Genomic DNA, 14,877 nt, shown 5'->3' on the forward strand with positions numbered 1-14,877 from the left:
TTAACACCACAAAAACAATAATTTTAATAAAACCAGAGAACAGATATTTCCACTGTGGAAAAGAACAATCAAAACACATTTCTCTATGCAATCGCCTTCAGTAGATAACTGCTAGTTAGGATAATATCACTTAACTGGTGCATTTTTTCTGGAAATAAGGCTAAATACCGAGGCAAAAAATATGAAAGTATCAAACAAAAATACACATTATGCTACATTCTTGCCAATCAAATCAGAGATACTATCCATTGGATATGAACAACTAATTCTGACAATACTTATCAAACACTGCTCTTTCAAAGAAGACATTTAACTAGTAGATTTTAAATTAACTATAAAGCAAAAATAACAAACATTTCTTTTCATGTAGCTTAGTTACTTCCATATGTTGCTATACATTATAAGGAAGTTATCCTTTAGATACTGAAAAAAATCAAAATACCAATAATCAATTATACCAAATGCAAACAGTATAACGTATGAAAGCAGCAATAGCTATATCTTTTTCAATGTGCCCATTGAAATAACTGGTTATAGACCTAGGGATTTCTGTTTTGAGATGTTATTCCAAATGATAAGCAGTGCAATCACTAAAGCTTTCTATCTGGTGCCTCAGTAGACAATCCACTTTATATAAATTAATATTTTGATAATAACAAATATTGGGGGAACCATTCTATATTCAATTTAATGTGATTGTTTGATTTCTTATTACAATGGTTAATAGTGTTCTTTTTTAAAAGGACAAAATAGTTTGGAGTTAAATTGTCAACACTTCAATTTTACAAAAAAAAAATGTTTTTGACAAAGGCGTCCAAATTTTTGTGTCCTAAGAACACCTGTACTTCTATAATCTGTTAACTTGTAGGAAAAAAATAAACCAGCAAAAACAAAGAATAAATGAACAAATTTCTAAACACAGAGGAAATAAAATAAAATAAAGGTTCTTTAGGGATCGCTGCTGCCAATAGTTTTTTCTGAACTTATTATCTTTGAGGAAAGTAGTGCATACGTTTGTGAATGATATTTAGGGTGGAAAGCTTTAAGAACTCTAGAACAACCTCTTTAACCTAAGTAAAAAGTTAATCAAATGGCAAAATAAGTGATAGAATCGCCTGCACAAGAGAACGGTCATTTAAAGAAAGAGAAGAAGCAGGATATAAACGGCTCCCCACAAATGGTTTACTTAATTGACGGTCTACAGTATCAATTTTTCTTTTCTTTCATTTAATTCATCAGTTCATTTCATTTAACATTTAGTTCACTTATATTTCAGGTTGCAATCTTCTATCTCCTTAATAGCCATCGGAGCTTTGGTCAATTGAGTCTTCTGCAATGGCAAATCAAGGAATTAAATTTAGGTCAAGTACCTAGAAACCTGTGATTTACTAACATGTTGAGCCAATTTCTATCATTGTTTTCTCCAATAAGTCATTCTGAATTTAATCCTTAAAAATAAGCATTATAATTGCTTTTGGGTCAACCCTAAACATTAATTAAATCACTGATTTTATTTATCAGTAAGTGATCACATATATTTATTTAACATTTTAGCATGTCAATTTGCCAAGTTTGAAAACTCACTATATAGCTAGTCACAAGAGAGATATATGAACAAATATCTGCTTTCAACTCTACATGCGACTAAATCAAAGAAACAGAATTTGACATCTATTATTCCATATTATTATAAAAGCATGCTGTGCAATAGATGAATATAATCCAAAAAACAACTGTCTTATGTTCCAGAGAAAAACCCACAAATCTCTATTACCTTTAACATAAAAAGAATAATGAGAGGCACTGATTTAAGAAATGAAACACAGACACAGACACAGACACACACACACAACAGATATTTCAATTAATTGTAGTTATTTTGACAGATCCATCTCTTTGTTTTGCCTTTCTCTCAAAAAGCAGGATAATCTTGGTCGCAACGGTGTTATACTTATCACTATAGAAAAAATCAAGAACATGAAAAGCAAGCTGAACCTAAATTCAAAGTTATATTCTTATATTCACTAATCCATGAAAATAAAATTGGGTGAAAATACTAAAGATGTATGAATTTAACTGAATTTTTAGTATTTTCACCCAAGTTCATTTTCATGGATTAGGAAATATAAGAATATAACATTGAATTTAGGTTAGATCTTCAGCTTGCTTTTCATGTTCTTGATTTTCTCTATAGTAGTAACTATGTTCCATGTAACTTCATGCATGTTGCAGGTAAATGCATGTAAATGTAAATTCATTCTGAGTGTTAAAACTATTATATTTTGTTTTTTGTTTAATATCAATGCAGTTAAGCAAATAGCATAATTAGTTTCTGGATAGCAAACATTCACACAAATTTTTAACAGCTCTTTGAAACTAGCAACTGATTAAAACAGTACTAAAACCACTCTGAATGTTTAAATTATGAATGCTAATAATTTAACTTAGCAACTGATGTGTTATTTGTATTTCAAAGCAACATTTTTGAATAGGAAAGGAACAGATTGTTCTTGTATGGGAATGACAGTTCTACCAAGCAACTTTTGCTGCTTTTATATGATAATGCTTGAAGACTAGAATGTAGAAAAATGCATATTAGGAATTAAATGAAAATGTTCTCTTATTCTACTCTAAAGTTTCAGCACAAAATCTTTATTTGCTTTAAAAATAAACCCTAAGTGATTGACTACAATACTTTGTAAACATTAAAGACAGATGATAGTAAAAAGATGATTTATTAAGTTTGTTGATTTATTAAACTGGTTTATTACTGAGGGTATTTTTTAAAATTTATGTTGACTTTATGTAGCATTAAAAGTAATATTTAAAATGAAGTATAACCTCTTGGAAATGGATACTGCCTCTACTATATAGCTTTCAAGAACATGGTGTACATGACATTTCTCTCTTGGACTGAATTACACTATCAGAGAAAAGGAAACAAAAGAAGGAGTCCCTAACTATTTTTGTAAGAGAAAAATTTAAATTAAGAAAAATTTACAGGACTTTTTGCAAAATGTTGCTGACTCACAAATAGTATAAAAACATAAATACCAACTTAATAGAACATCCGGAAAAATCTACATAAATCTTGCTTAACTTTGTCCTGTATCTGATTATGTGGACATTCCCCCAGTAAGATCATGGTCTGAGATACCTATATTATTTATTTCACAAGGAAGCTGATGGTTTACTTTGGAAGTATTCTTGAATATTATAGATATTGCTGAAGACTGATGTTTTTTTTCTTTCTTTCTTGCAAGCTTCACATTTTTATTTTGATTGTTTTAATGGAAACAGGTCAAATTGGAAGCTAGCAGTATTTAGGAGGGTAGAGTTGGACTACCCTGAACTTTACATTGGGGCACTAGAGTTGAGATACTTACATTTCCACAATATTTTCTGGTAGGTTGCCTGGAAGTTCAGTTAAGCCCTTTCCTCGACAGTCCACAATATTGTTACTGCAAGTGCAAGCAGATGGGCAATTGACAGAATTGGCATTGCAGGATGGTGGTTCAGCATGTGACCCTGAAATGGAAAAGAAATCAAAATTTGAAATGTAGTGGGCTTTTTTTTAACACTAAAAATGATTAGCCTGAGTGGTGTTATTGGTAGTCCTACTGATCATCACCTTTCAATGTTATGAAAAGCTATCAAAGAGAGAAGCCTGCCTTGCAAATTTATTGTCATTTAAATATTGTATGCCATTTTATGTAAATGAATTAATTACAGTTTTAAGTCCAGTTCTTTCCTGCTGCTTCCTTCAATGTATTTTTTCCAGACATGCTCCTGAAGCCAATCTGGAGAAGCCCCAGTGTAGAGAAAGAAGGAAAGTATTCCACAAGTGATATTGTTCCATTATCAGAGATACCGTATATCAGTTGATACAATAGTTAGCAATGCAACCGAACAAAATCTTAAATGCATGTCTACCTCAAGAAAACAGGAACCATTCTACATATTTTTAAGATTAATTTTAATAATCATCTTAGACTCCAGATTCTATTCTTCAAAATACCTTGATGTCTGTTGAGGATTGCATTGTATATTTTAAGAAAGGAACAAAGTACTGTTTTTTAATTGATTCTGGCATAAAATTCTATTGCCGTTTGTTATTTTAAAAACCCTAAACAAATTAATCTAATATGAAAAACCAACAGTTTAACTTTTATAAAAAAAATGAATTCTGAAAGCCTTTTGAAAAGTCAGTAAGGAGACCAGTTTCTTCAATTCAATAGGAAGTTTCCAAAACCAAGGCTGACATTGAAAAATCTTGATTCCAAGCTGTTCCTAGTCAGTCTCCAGATGTTTTCAAGTGATATGGAAGAGACTAATACATCAAGCGTTTGATTAAATAATCTGGATCCAAGAAAAACAATGTTAAATTTATACTTCATCTGGAAATGAATTAGAATCCAATTTGGCCTATATCAATTGAAATTTGCAGACTAGATCTAAAGGCAGCCTCACATAGACAAACCTGGAGGAAGCATCAGTGTCTTAAAGTCATTTTAAGCCATGGCTTATGACTGTATCTCCTGAATTAACGCTTCCGTTTTTTCCTAGAAATACTATTCAGAAATATGAAGGTCATTAGAATATTGATAACATTAAGTTCCAAATTATTTTTTAAAATATAATCTCTTTTATTCCCTTTGTTTCAATTAGAATGTTTATATATCCCATTTCTTCATGTATGTTTAACTTTTATAAACACTATCTAAAACAATCACATTTCTAAGTAAAACACAACTATATATAACATACACCAGTCAACATATTAAATTTAAAGAAAGGATACTCTTTCTTGTAGGGTTTGCTTATCTAGTTGTTTGTTTAAAGCATTTATTTATTTATTGCTGGATAATACTTTTTTATTGAGAAGGGTATAGTTTTATGCACAGTGCTTGAAAGTTTTCTTTTTAATTACTAAGGCAATACTGATTTACAAAACAAGCATTCATTAAACATATCTCCCACACAAAACAGTAATTCCCCAAAAACATTGTGAATATATTATTGGAAGATAATATCATTAACAGATATCCCTGAAAAATTCTTTGAAAAAAAAGCAATAATAGATCAGATTAGAAAATATATTTCTATGTATATATGTGGTTATGAAAGCCATCAACTGAAATATAGCCTCAATTCCCTAAAGATAAAAAACCTGAAACTCTACAACCTTGCCTGATATACCAAGAGTGTATTTGTCTCTGGACAAAACAAAAGAGAATTATTGGGATCTTTTTACTGTATGTTTCTGAAATGTCAGATTTTCCATTGAGAATTCATGGCCTTGACACTTGAGATATTGTTAGCAAAAGTGTGATTGAAAAAAGTTGTCATCTCTCTTTTGATCTTTCAACATGACTTAGGATGTATTGGAAAAGAAATGAATGCAGGCACAGAAGAATAAGCAATTCTGTTCCATCAGTTATTAAAAAAGGTTTGTTTATCAAGAACGCTATAAGAAGAGCACCACTACAGAGAAGTTCTATGATCATGTATGGGTTTTTGCACTTCCTAGAAATATCAGAATCCTATACACCAGTTTGTGTACTTTATATACATTCCTTAAGCAGCATGAAATTATTCACATTTGCATAGTAAGGTAGTCCTGAACTTTAGTATGATTTCAAAATCAGTTTAAAATAAAGATCACAATTGTGTTGTGCAGGGATTATATTCTCCTTTCTTTTGTCACAATATGTATCCACTATGCATTAAATTGAATACCAGAACTTTACATACATTTCCTAATTTATTCCATTTGTATTCAAGTCAGACATAAAGCTCATAAGGCATTCTCTTGAGAAATGTGATTATATTATTTGGTAATTAGCCTTTTACATTAATATCATCTGAACATTTGGGGAAAAAAAACCCTAAGTATAAAATCATTAACACAGTCCAACAGTTCAGAAAGCCTAGGAACAAATCAAAGTAATTTAAAATATTATTGCTCTATTTAACTGAGGCATGACTGAATTGGAATTGGCACAAAGTGACATTTAAAAGGACCAACATTACAGTAGTTTATTACAAGTTAATGTGAAGACTAGTACAAAATGAGAGAAGAATGTGAAATAATGGGGTATTACCTGTACAGACGTATTCTTTTTTCTGAACATCAGCTACATTGAACCCTCTCAGGTGAACAGGTGCCATGCAGAAGGTGAATTGTCCAACCGATCGCCTCTGGCGCAGCCAATCTGAAAGCCACGCCAGGTGACAATCGCAGTATAAATAATTGGAATGAAGCCGCCTACAAAAGGATAGAGCAAAAGGAAGGTCAGGCTTGCATTCCTCCTTATCGAAAAGGAGACAATACCATTAAGAGCCTTTAAAAAAATATGCACTGCTTTTGTGAATCAAAGAAACTGACGATAGAACAACTGGAACTTGTATGGCACATAAGTAAGTTCATCATGACTGAACTCTGATAACAGGAGCTTTACTTTGCTTGTTTAAAAAAATGAGTAAGGAAAGTTAGCAAAAAGACAACATTCTTAAAAGGTGACAAGATTTTTGTGTGTGCTGAAAACAGAAGTGAAGGCAAACATTTGAATTCTTCCTTTGTCTCACACTCTACCCAATCCTTTGATTTTTTCTCAGAGGCCTGGGAACTTTTGAATCATTATGGGAAGTGTGCAAAGAGCTGCACAAAAATTATCAAAAATACCCTTGCTTATTTGTTGTTACTCACAGGACCCCAACTATATGCCATCCAGATTAAATCTTTCCCTTTTCTATGCATAATATTAAACAGGTACAAGGATGGGTGCAGGAACTGGGTATGTCTAATTTAATGAAAAGAAGGACTAGGGGAGACATGATAGCAGTGTTCCAATATGTCAGGGGTTGCCACAAAGAAGAGGGAGTCAAACTATTCTCCAAAGCACTGAGGGCAGAACAAGAAGCAATGGGTGGAAACTAATCAAGGAGAGAAACAACTCAGAACTGAGGAGAAATTTCCTGACAGTTAGAACAATTAATCAGTGGAACAGCTTGCCTTCAGAAGTTGTGAATGCCCCAACACTGGAAGTCTTTAAGAAGATGTTGGATAGCCATTTATCTGATATGGTATAGGGTTTCCTGCCTAGGCAGGGGGTTGGACTAGAAGACCTCCAAGGTCCCTTCCAACTCTGCTATTGTATTGTATTGGGTCTCATGTTTTAACAACTTCTTACTTACAGAATATAAATGACATTTTGATATTGTAGACCTTTTGTCTTGTAAAATTGCACTCAGTTTGTCACATTGTCTAGAAAAAAGTTCTGTTAAAAAAAAACAAAGTAGCTTGAAAGTGCAAATAAACTATCAAATATTTCATTTCTACTCTATGAGTCATGACAGGCAGGCATTAAAAGCACAGTTCCCATGACAATGCTGCCATTTCTTTTGGACAGGGTTAAACAAAGCCATCATTCTGACAGACTAACATTACATAGATCGCTGACAAACATAAAGTGCTGTAAAACATAGCCCTATCCATCCACAAAATAAATTAATCATTTCAAAGATCTTTATGCCAGGCCACTGCTGTTGAGTTCAGCAGCGGTGCCTAAACTGACAGTCTCTAGATTTGTATGTTTGCTGATGGCCTGCAGGCATATATTTTTTTCCTGGGAAGCTTCCAAAATTTATGTCCTTGCTAGGCTCAATAAAGTCTGAGGTCCTGACTGGCAAGGCAAAGTATGTCAGCTAGCTAGCTGTAAAAAAAAAATGAAGTTAGATTTTTCTTTATCTTTTCACTGTCATCTAACAGTTATCCATAATATTAAGCTCAAATAGTAGTACCACTACAGCATACCCACTATAAAAATCCTATATATCTGTTTATGAAAGACAAGACAAGCTCTGGAGAGAATGGGAAAAGACTAGTCCCTGAGATTCACATTCAAACTTAGTGGTTTTTTTAAAAAAAAATAAAAATATTTAGCAACTACTGAGCCAATTAACAGTACAAACTATGCATATTTACTGTAATTGATCTGCTTTAAATAATGGATTTATTACTCAGACCAGAGTTATTATACTTGTCAGTAATGAACACTGAATGCATTTATCTGGCAGTTCTCTAGTTGTATAAAACTAGTATGATTTTTTTTAAATTTTTTAAGCATTTTTCTTTCTCTATGCTCAATACCCAGGCTGCATTCTTGGTTTTAAGCCATATCATTTCTGTTGGAATTCTGCAACATATTGAGTGCATTTAGAAAGTTTCCCTTGAGACCAACCAGTGGAAAACAATCTGTAAAGCTTTAACTATCTTGTAGAAATATAAAACTATAATAAGGAGCAACTGGAAAAGACGTCCCCAATATATGTGCACTAGAATTGTTTGGGTTTCTTTTAATCATCAGACGAGGACATTATAATATTTCTGCAGTCATTCATTACGGCAAATACAACAGGGAAGTCAATATTAATAAAATGAGACAAAATGAATGCAGGTTAATAAATTCTATAAATATAGCTTTCTCATGGAAATGAAAGCAGATCAATGCACAGCAATTCTTATTAGTTCTAAATGAAGATATTTAAACAAACCCATAAAACAAACAACAAAATAAATTAGAAAAGCCATAGAATAATAGATTAATCATAGCAAGACACATGTATTGTGTTGCAATGTTATTATACAGTTTTCTTTAATTTCAAATGAGCTTGAAATTAAATAAAGTATCGTATCTTCCAGCCCAGCCATAATGATGTATTTCTTAAAACATGAAGATTGAAATTGATGGTAAAATGTGACATTAAATGGAAATATTATTAGCCACATCTTTTTTGTTTGTTTGTTTTGGTTTTGGTCTGATGAACACTATAGACTGCAACAAAATAGATGAAACCTAAAATGAAAAATCTAACCTTTTTATTATCATTCAGGTCTTACAATTTTCATTAAGAGAAAGATTGCTAAGAAGCTTCATAAATTATTTGACAGCATACATGTATTCAAAGAGCCCTTTTAAAATGAATGTGACTGTATTTATAGCAAACAAAAGATGAATGAATATAGTTTGTAATTTCTAAAGGTGTATATTTAGTTACAGCCTAAATTAAATTTCTAGAATATCCCTTTGTGTCAGCATACAAGTTTCATAAAATGTAATTGTTAACATTCAATATAAAAATTCTCTTTGAAATCCCATTAATGGTTTCCCTCTCTGTTTTCTCCTTTAATTACAGTAAAAGGGAATTAGTCAATATAAGTCTCCAGGGAACGACATACAAGGCTACCTTTTAAATTAAACTAAAAGGAAAATGGCAGAAGACCTTATCAGCTTATCACATTTACTGATCGATTTGAAATAGCCAAGATAAAGCTTAGAATATTTTTATGAAAATTCACCAAAATATAAACACCTTTTAATTAATAAAAACTCATATGATGCCAAAACCTGTACTTCTATTTCTTGAAATGTTTCTCCTTTGTTAAAAAAAAAGTTTATTTTTTTATTTGGAGTGGAAGGGTGTTTTAGAACTTAATTTATTTCTGTAAGAAGGGTAGCGTAAACAGTGCTATTATCTCTGCTTCTCTTTTTGACAAAACTCAGTGAGAACAGCTCTCTCTAGGCAGCTTTCCTGTAAGATTTAATTCAAATAGGGATATCCATGGACCCTGAAGATCATTGACTCATTGGGTACTGCAGTATATGATCTCTTCCTCCCTCTCTTTCTCTCCCCACTCTTTCTCCCTCCATCCCCCTCTCTCCATCTCTCTGTATCTCCCCCACCCCGCAGATTTAAAAAAAATCACATCATCTATGTGAATTTCACCAAACTAGACTTTTACCCTCTCTTAGAAGAAAAATGAAACACTGAATGATTGGGAAACAAAAAGCCCGAAGAATGTTTCTGCATGGCAGTAATTACTTCATGTACTGTCTAAAACCAAATTAAAGTCGGAGATATTATGGAAAATAAGAGCCATGATATTTCATTGATAGTACTAATGCTACGATATCTATAAGAAGATTCCACCTGCACAATTTGTAATGCTCTAAACTGGAAAGTCCATTAGAAATAAAAGGGGAGGATATTCTTGCAATTTTTTCACTTAAGAGACAGGCTACAAAAAGCAGCCCCTTATTGATATTAGTGGACTGACATGTATTCTGACAGATACTATTTAACTTCAAGCTTCATAAATTTGTAATAGAAGAATTCATTGTTAAATGTGTGAAGAGAAATAGTCTAAAACAAGAGTTGCTGTTAATATGTAACGGAACCACAGAGGAGATCTCAACACTGTTAAAATTAAATGGTACCAATATTTAATTCCAAATATAATTTACAAGCAATAAAAATGAAAGGCATTCAAATATGAATCGTGAATGTATTCAAGGGAATAAGAAAATAGCTTTCCCCTTGAGGCACTCTTGGCCTCTTTTACTTTATGTACTGGTATGTTCAAACAATGTTGGCAACCTTCAAAGCAGCTATGCTGTATCTTTGAAGGAGAAGATACTTAGAACAAAAGGTTCAGAGGTGCTTGTTGTTTCACAAAGCACTGCTCCAAATAGTTTGTGCAGACCTAGTTATTCTCAGCTGTGTGTTCACATTTGTGTTGCTTAAGTTGTAAAATTCACTCTATATGGCTAAAAAGAATATCTGGGAGGTGCATCTGGTGCATGAGAGGTAAAGAAAGATTTAGCGTTTCTGAGTGACCATAGGTCAGCATTTCTTTGGTTAGGATGAATTCTAATTTATTTTCCTAGACAATCATATTAAGCCATAATGTGATTTCTTTGTTTTGTGCTTAATGCTATTGATAAAGCAGCCTCCAATTTGGTACATTTCAAATAAACCATGTGTTATTGTGAACTGTGGACCGAGCCAATGCAACCACATAAACAAAATAAAAAGAAATACAGATTTAAGTGTTGATTTAGCTATGTATTTTTACCATAGTCCCCATACTACATCATCAACATTGCAATAATATTTATATTGCAGCTATTTATAATTTATTTTTTTACTGTTTTTCTAGCATCTTCAAGTCAGTGTTGACACCGGGTAACTGCCTGGAGTTTCAGATTTTAAAAGTTTTTTTGCCACTGCCTGCTTCCTAGGTGGAAAGGGAGGGATTGGCCCTAGGTGATACAGTTTATTGTATATTTAAAGCAGGACTAGAACTCCTGGCCTTCTAGTTTCTAGTCAGATGCTTTAACCACTACGTCAAAGTGGGTGTTCATATTATAGCTGGCTACATATAAAGATTGTAAAGGCAGTTGAAAATAATGCAATGCCTCTGAGCATTGAAAACCCTGTGGTTGGGTTTTAGATTCTGAGTAGAGTTCCAGTCAGGGAATCCTTCATCCAGCAAGACCAGAGGGAAGGCAGAAAATTCCATCAGTCCTTACTTTACAGCTATTTGATGGTTTGAGAGTCTCCATATCGTACGTGGGCTGAAAAGATCCATGCAACCATTAGATACCAGCAAAAAGCTAGTCTTTGTGGTGATTAGATGGTTGTGCAGACTTTTGAAGCCAAGATGTAGTCCTATTTTTTAGACCAGTGGTGGTGGAAGACCTGAAGGAGGAAAAGGATGCAGAATAATTGTTGTTAACCCTTCTGCTCCTTTTTGCAAACCTATCCTCTAATATTTTTCCACATGGCTTCTTCCAAACAACAGTTCATCAACTGTTGAAAATACTGGCCTTGTACAAAGCAAGTCCTCCACATTTTGACATGACGGTCTTGGCTTCTCTGGAAAAACAAAAATGTTGAGTAACATCTACCTACAATGGTAGATCCAGTTTTCTTCCACTAATCACTCCCATCTCTAGTTAGGTTTCTCCATGCAATCTATGCTAAAAAAGGGGTAACAAAAGAACAGCATTTTTCTCTGACGCAGCTATTACATTGCCTTTGTTTTAATCAATGAATCAAGACACAAAGACCGCTGTACCCATATATGTCAGTCAAAGCTGTGAGTGATTCATGATTCAGTACTTACAAGGTTCTGATCTTTGGCATATGGTTGAAGCTGGTGAGAGGGATGCGTGAGATGTTGTTGTTATTGAGGGTACTATAAAGAAAGGAAAACAAACACAGATGGCATCAGTTGCAATATTAAGACAGTGCTATTTATGGAACCAGCCTTAATCTGTTAAAAGAAAGCAACATATGAACAACTGAAGCAGATTTAGAAAGGCATTTATCTTGTAAATAACAATAACTACATACAGATACATGCAAACAAAAAAGCTCAGAGTATCTCAAGCACAACACACAATGACTAACTTTTGATTAAAATAAAGTACTCTTCATTTGAGTGACTGTAATGCATGTAATGTAAATATAATATACTACCAATAACAAAAGTGAATTGTAAAGAAGGAAAACAGAATCAGTATATGTTCTGTTTCTAAACTCTATATACTAAGCCTATGACCAAAGGCGATGTAATTTTGGAATCTTCTCCATCCCCACCTCTGTACTGAATTGTCAGTCCTAAACTAATTATTTGCTTTCCTTTATTGGGTCTGTATCTCTTGAATATCAGTGGCTGAGGAACACAAGTAGGAGGGGTGAGGATTTGCTAGTGGACTTCTCCAAGGCACTTGGTTAACCACTGTGGATAGTACTCTGTATAAAGATCTTTAACTGAATAAACAACACTCTTTTTATGTTCTTACTATACTAAGGACTACTGTAATAACAAATCAGAGAGAGATCAAGTGGAGTAGGCTAATAATTGAAGATAAACATTATAATTAAGATACCAATCATGTAGTTATCCTTGTGTAAAGGCTAAAAGACATTCTTTTGTGTTTCCAATTAGAAGTCTAGCCTCATATGAATTGCATTGCATTGCCAACAAATGTTTAATTTGTAATCCTGTAATCATTTTTTCCCAACAGTGACCAAAAGAAACAAACGTATGAGTATCCAAGATATAATATTTAGAGGCAGACTGCATCTGACTAGAAGAGTCTGTTTGAAAGTGCACTTCAACAGTATTCTGGGAGAATGTAATGTAAGTGGAACAATTAAGTGTAGTCTTCATATTTAGGAAAGCAATAAAGGAAAATGTTTAAGATAAACCATCAATTGAACAATTGTTCTGTGTTAAACATCAGATTATTTAATTAAAAAAACTTTATTAACAAAACAAGAGATTTTCACTCCAATTACATTTATGTAATAAATTTCCTGATAGTTGTAATGTATTCTTTGAATATCATTTTTCCTTTATTGGCTTTTATGCAACCACATTGGCTTTTATGCAACCACATATAAACGAGTGTGAAAATATCCAAAAATGGGAACCAAAATAGAAAAGTTCCTGTTTTAATTCAATCACCTATAGAAGATTAGTAAAAGCAAAGCCACCCACCTGGCATAGATTATTTAATGTTATAAGCCATCATCAATAATTTTTCATTAATCATCCTTATTTATAACTCATATACAAGAAATCAGAGAGGTTACAAGTACACACTTTAGCATTGCCAGTTAAGTAAGAGGGTTGGAAAAATATGGGAGAAGTAGAATATTTCATAGTGTTCATAATTCAATGTAAGGAAGCTTAGTATATTAATGATTCTTTGGATGTATTTTCTTGTCAATATAGATATATTTATTTTACCAGATAATACTACTAGCAATTGCAGGTGATCTCAAAATAGCTAATAATATTGAAGATATTACCTAAATATCTGCAAGAAGACAACCAAACTCAATCAGCACTAAGAAACATTAGGGCCTTTATAAAATAAATACTATAAGGCGTTTTAAAATTGAAAGTGTTCAATAGAAACAAGAATAAGAAAATTTCATGGGGGGGGGAATAGAAGTTTTGAGCACTTATGAAAGATAATCTATAACAAAATTACATAAAGATTTATGAGTGCTAAACAGAACCATAATAACTGTAAGAGAATATTCATAAACTTGTATAAAACAAAGGATCCAGAGCAAGGTGAAATTCACCTTAATAAATTACTGAACCTCCATTGTTAAAGATGCCTAGAGTAAACTTTTGAATAAATTTGAGTCAATAAAACAATAACTTCGTATTTATATTTTTATTGTATAATAGTCTGCTATTATAAAGCAAGTGCTATAAATACAACCAAGGAAGAAATTATTATTTTTATTCAAAATAGATCTTTGAAAGATTACACATGAACAAACAATTAGGTTCCCACTTATCCTAAAAAAATAATAATACTAAATCAGTAAAAGTTGTTAAACTTCCTGGTCCTGATGTGTGGTATAAGACAGAAGTCAGTATGTGAGGTATTGCCCCAGTATTATTGGAGATCTTTTATGGTGCCCTTTAATGGTGCTCTTTCCATGAGACTTATACAGTATAACTCTGTTGTTTGCCACCCAGAGTTGTTTTTAATGAGATGGCAGCTATATAAATGTGCTAAATAAATAAATAACTGTAATTGGAAGACTGGTAACAGTACTACTGATTTTTTTGTTTGTTTTATCTCAAAACTTTCACAAGCCCATGTGGCTCATATTTAGTCATCTCCTGATTGGATTATTGCAAGGCACTCTACATGGAACTGCTCTTGAAAACCTTTTGGCACCCCAAACTTGTTCATGCACATAATTCTGGGTACCTCACCATTTGCCTGAATAACAATACTATAATTCAGGCAAATGGTGAGGTACCCAGAACCTGCAACATACCCAGACCTGCAACATACCATCAAGGATATCTGCCTGTCTCACTTGAGTAGACAAGAGCTATATTCCAAATCCATTTTCTTCAATGCTGTCATCTGATAGGACCTTGGAGGCATGCCTTCTCTCTAGTTGCACCAAACTTTTCTAAAACCTTCCACTTGAGAGTCAAATTATAGTGATGAGGATCTGATTCTTACTTCAAGCATTGGGATAGGA

The 14,877-nt window shown here is 32.8% G+C and overlaps 1 protein-coding gene across 1 annotated transcript in view; it reads right to left on the bottom strand.

Annotated features, from left to right (window-relative positions):
- Positions 1-14,877, bottom strand: part of SLIT3 (slit guidance ligand 3) — a 506,804-nt gene that overhangs the window by 172,837 nt on the left and 319,090 nt on the right. Inside the window, 3 exon segments of the mRNA XM_032210926.1 lie at positions 3,387-3,528; positions 6,105-6,268; positions 11,972-12,043. Coding sequence (XP_032066817.1) covers positions 3,387-3,528; positions 6,105-6,268; positions 11,972-12,043 — 378 coding nt within the window.

This window comes from Thamnophis elegans, chromosome 2 (assembly GCF_009769535.1).
Source record: "Thamnophis elegans isolate rThaEle1 chromosome 2, rThaEle1.pri, whole genome shotgun sequence".
NCBI lineage: Eukaryota > Metazoa > Chordata > Lepidosauria > Squamata > Colubridae > Thamnophis > Thamnophis elegans.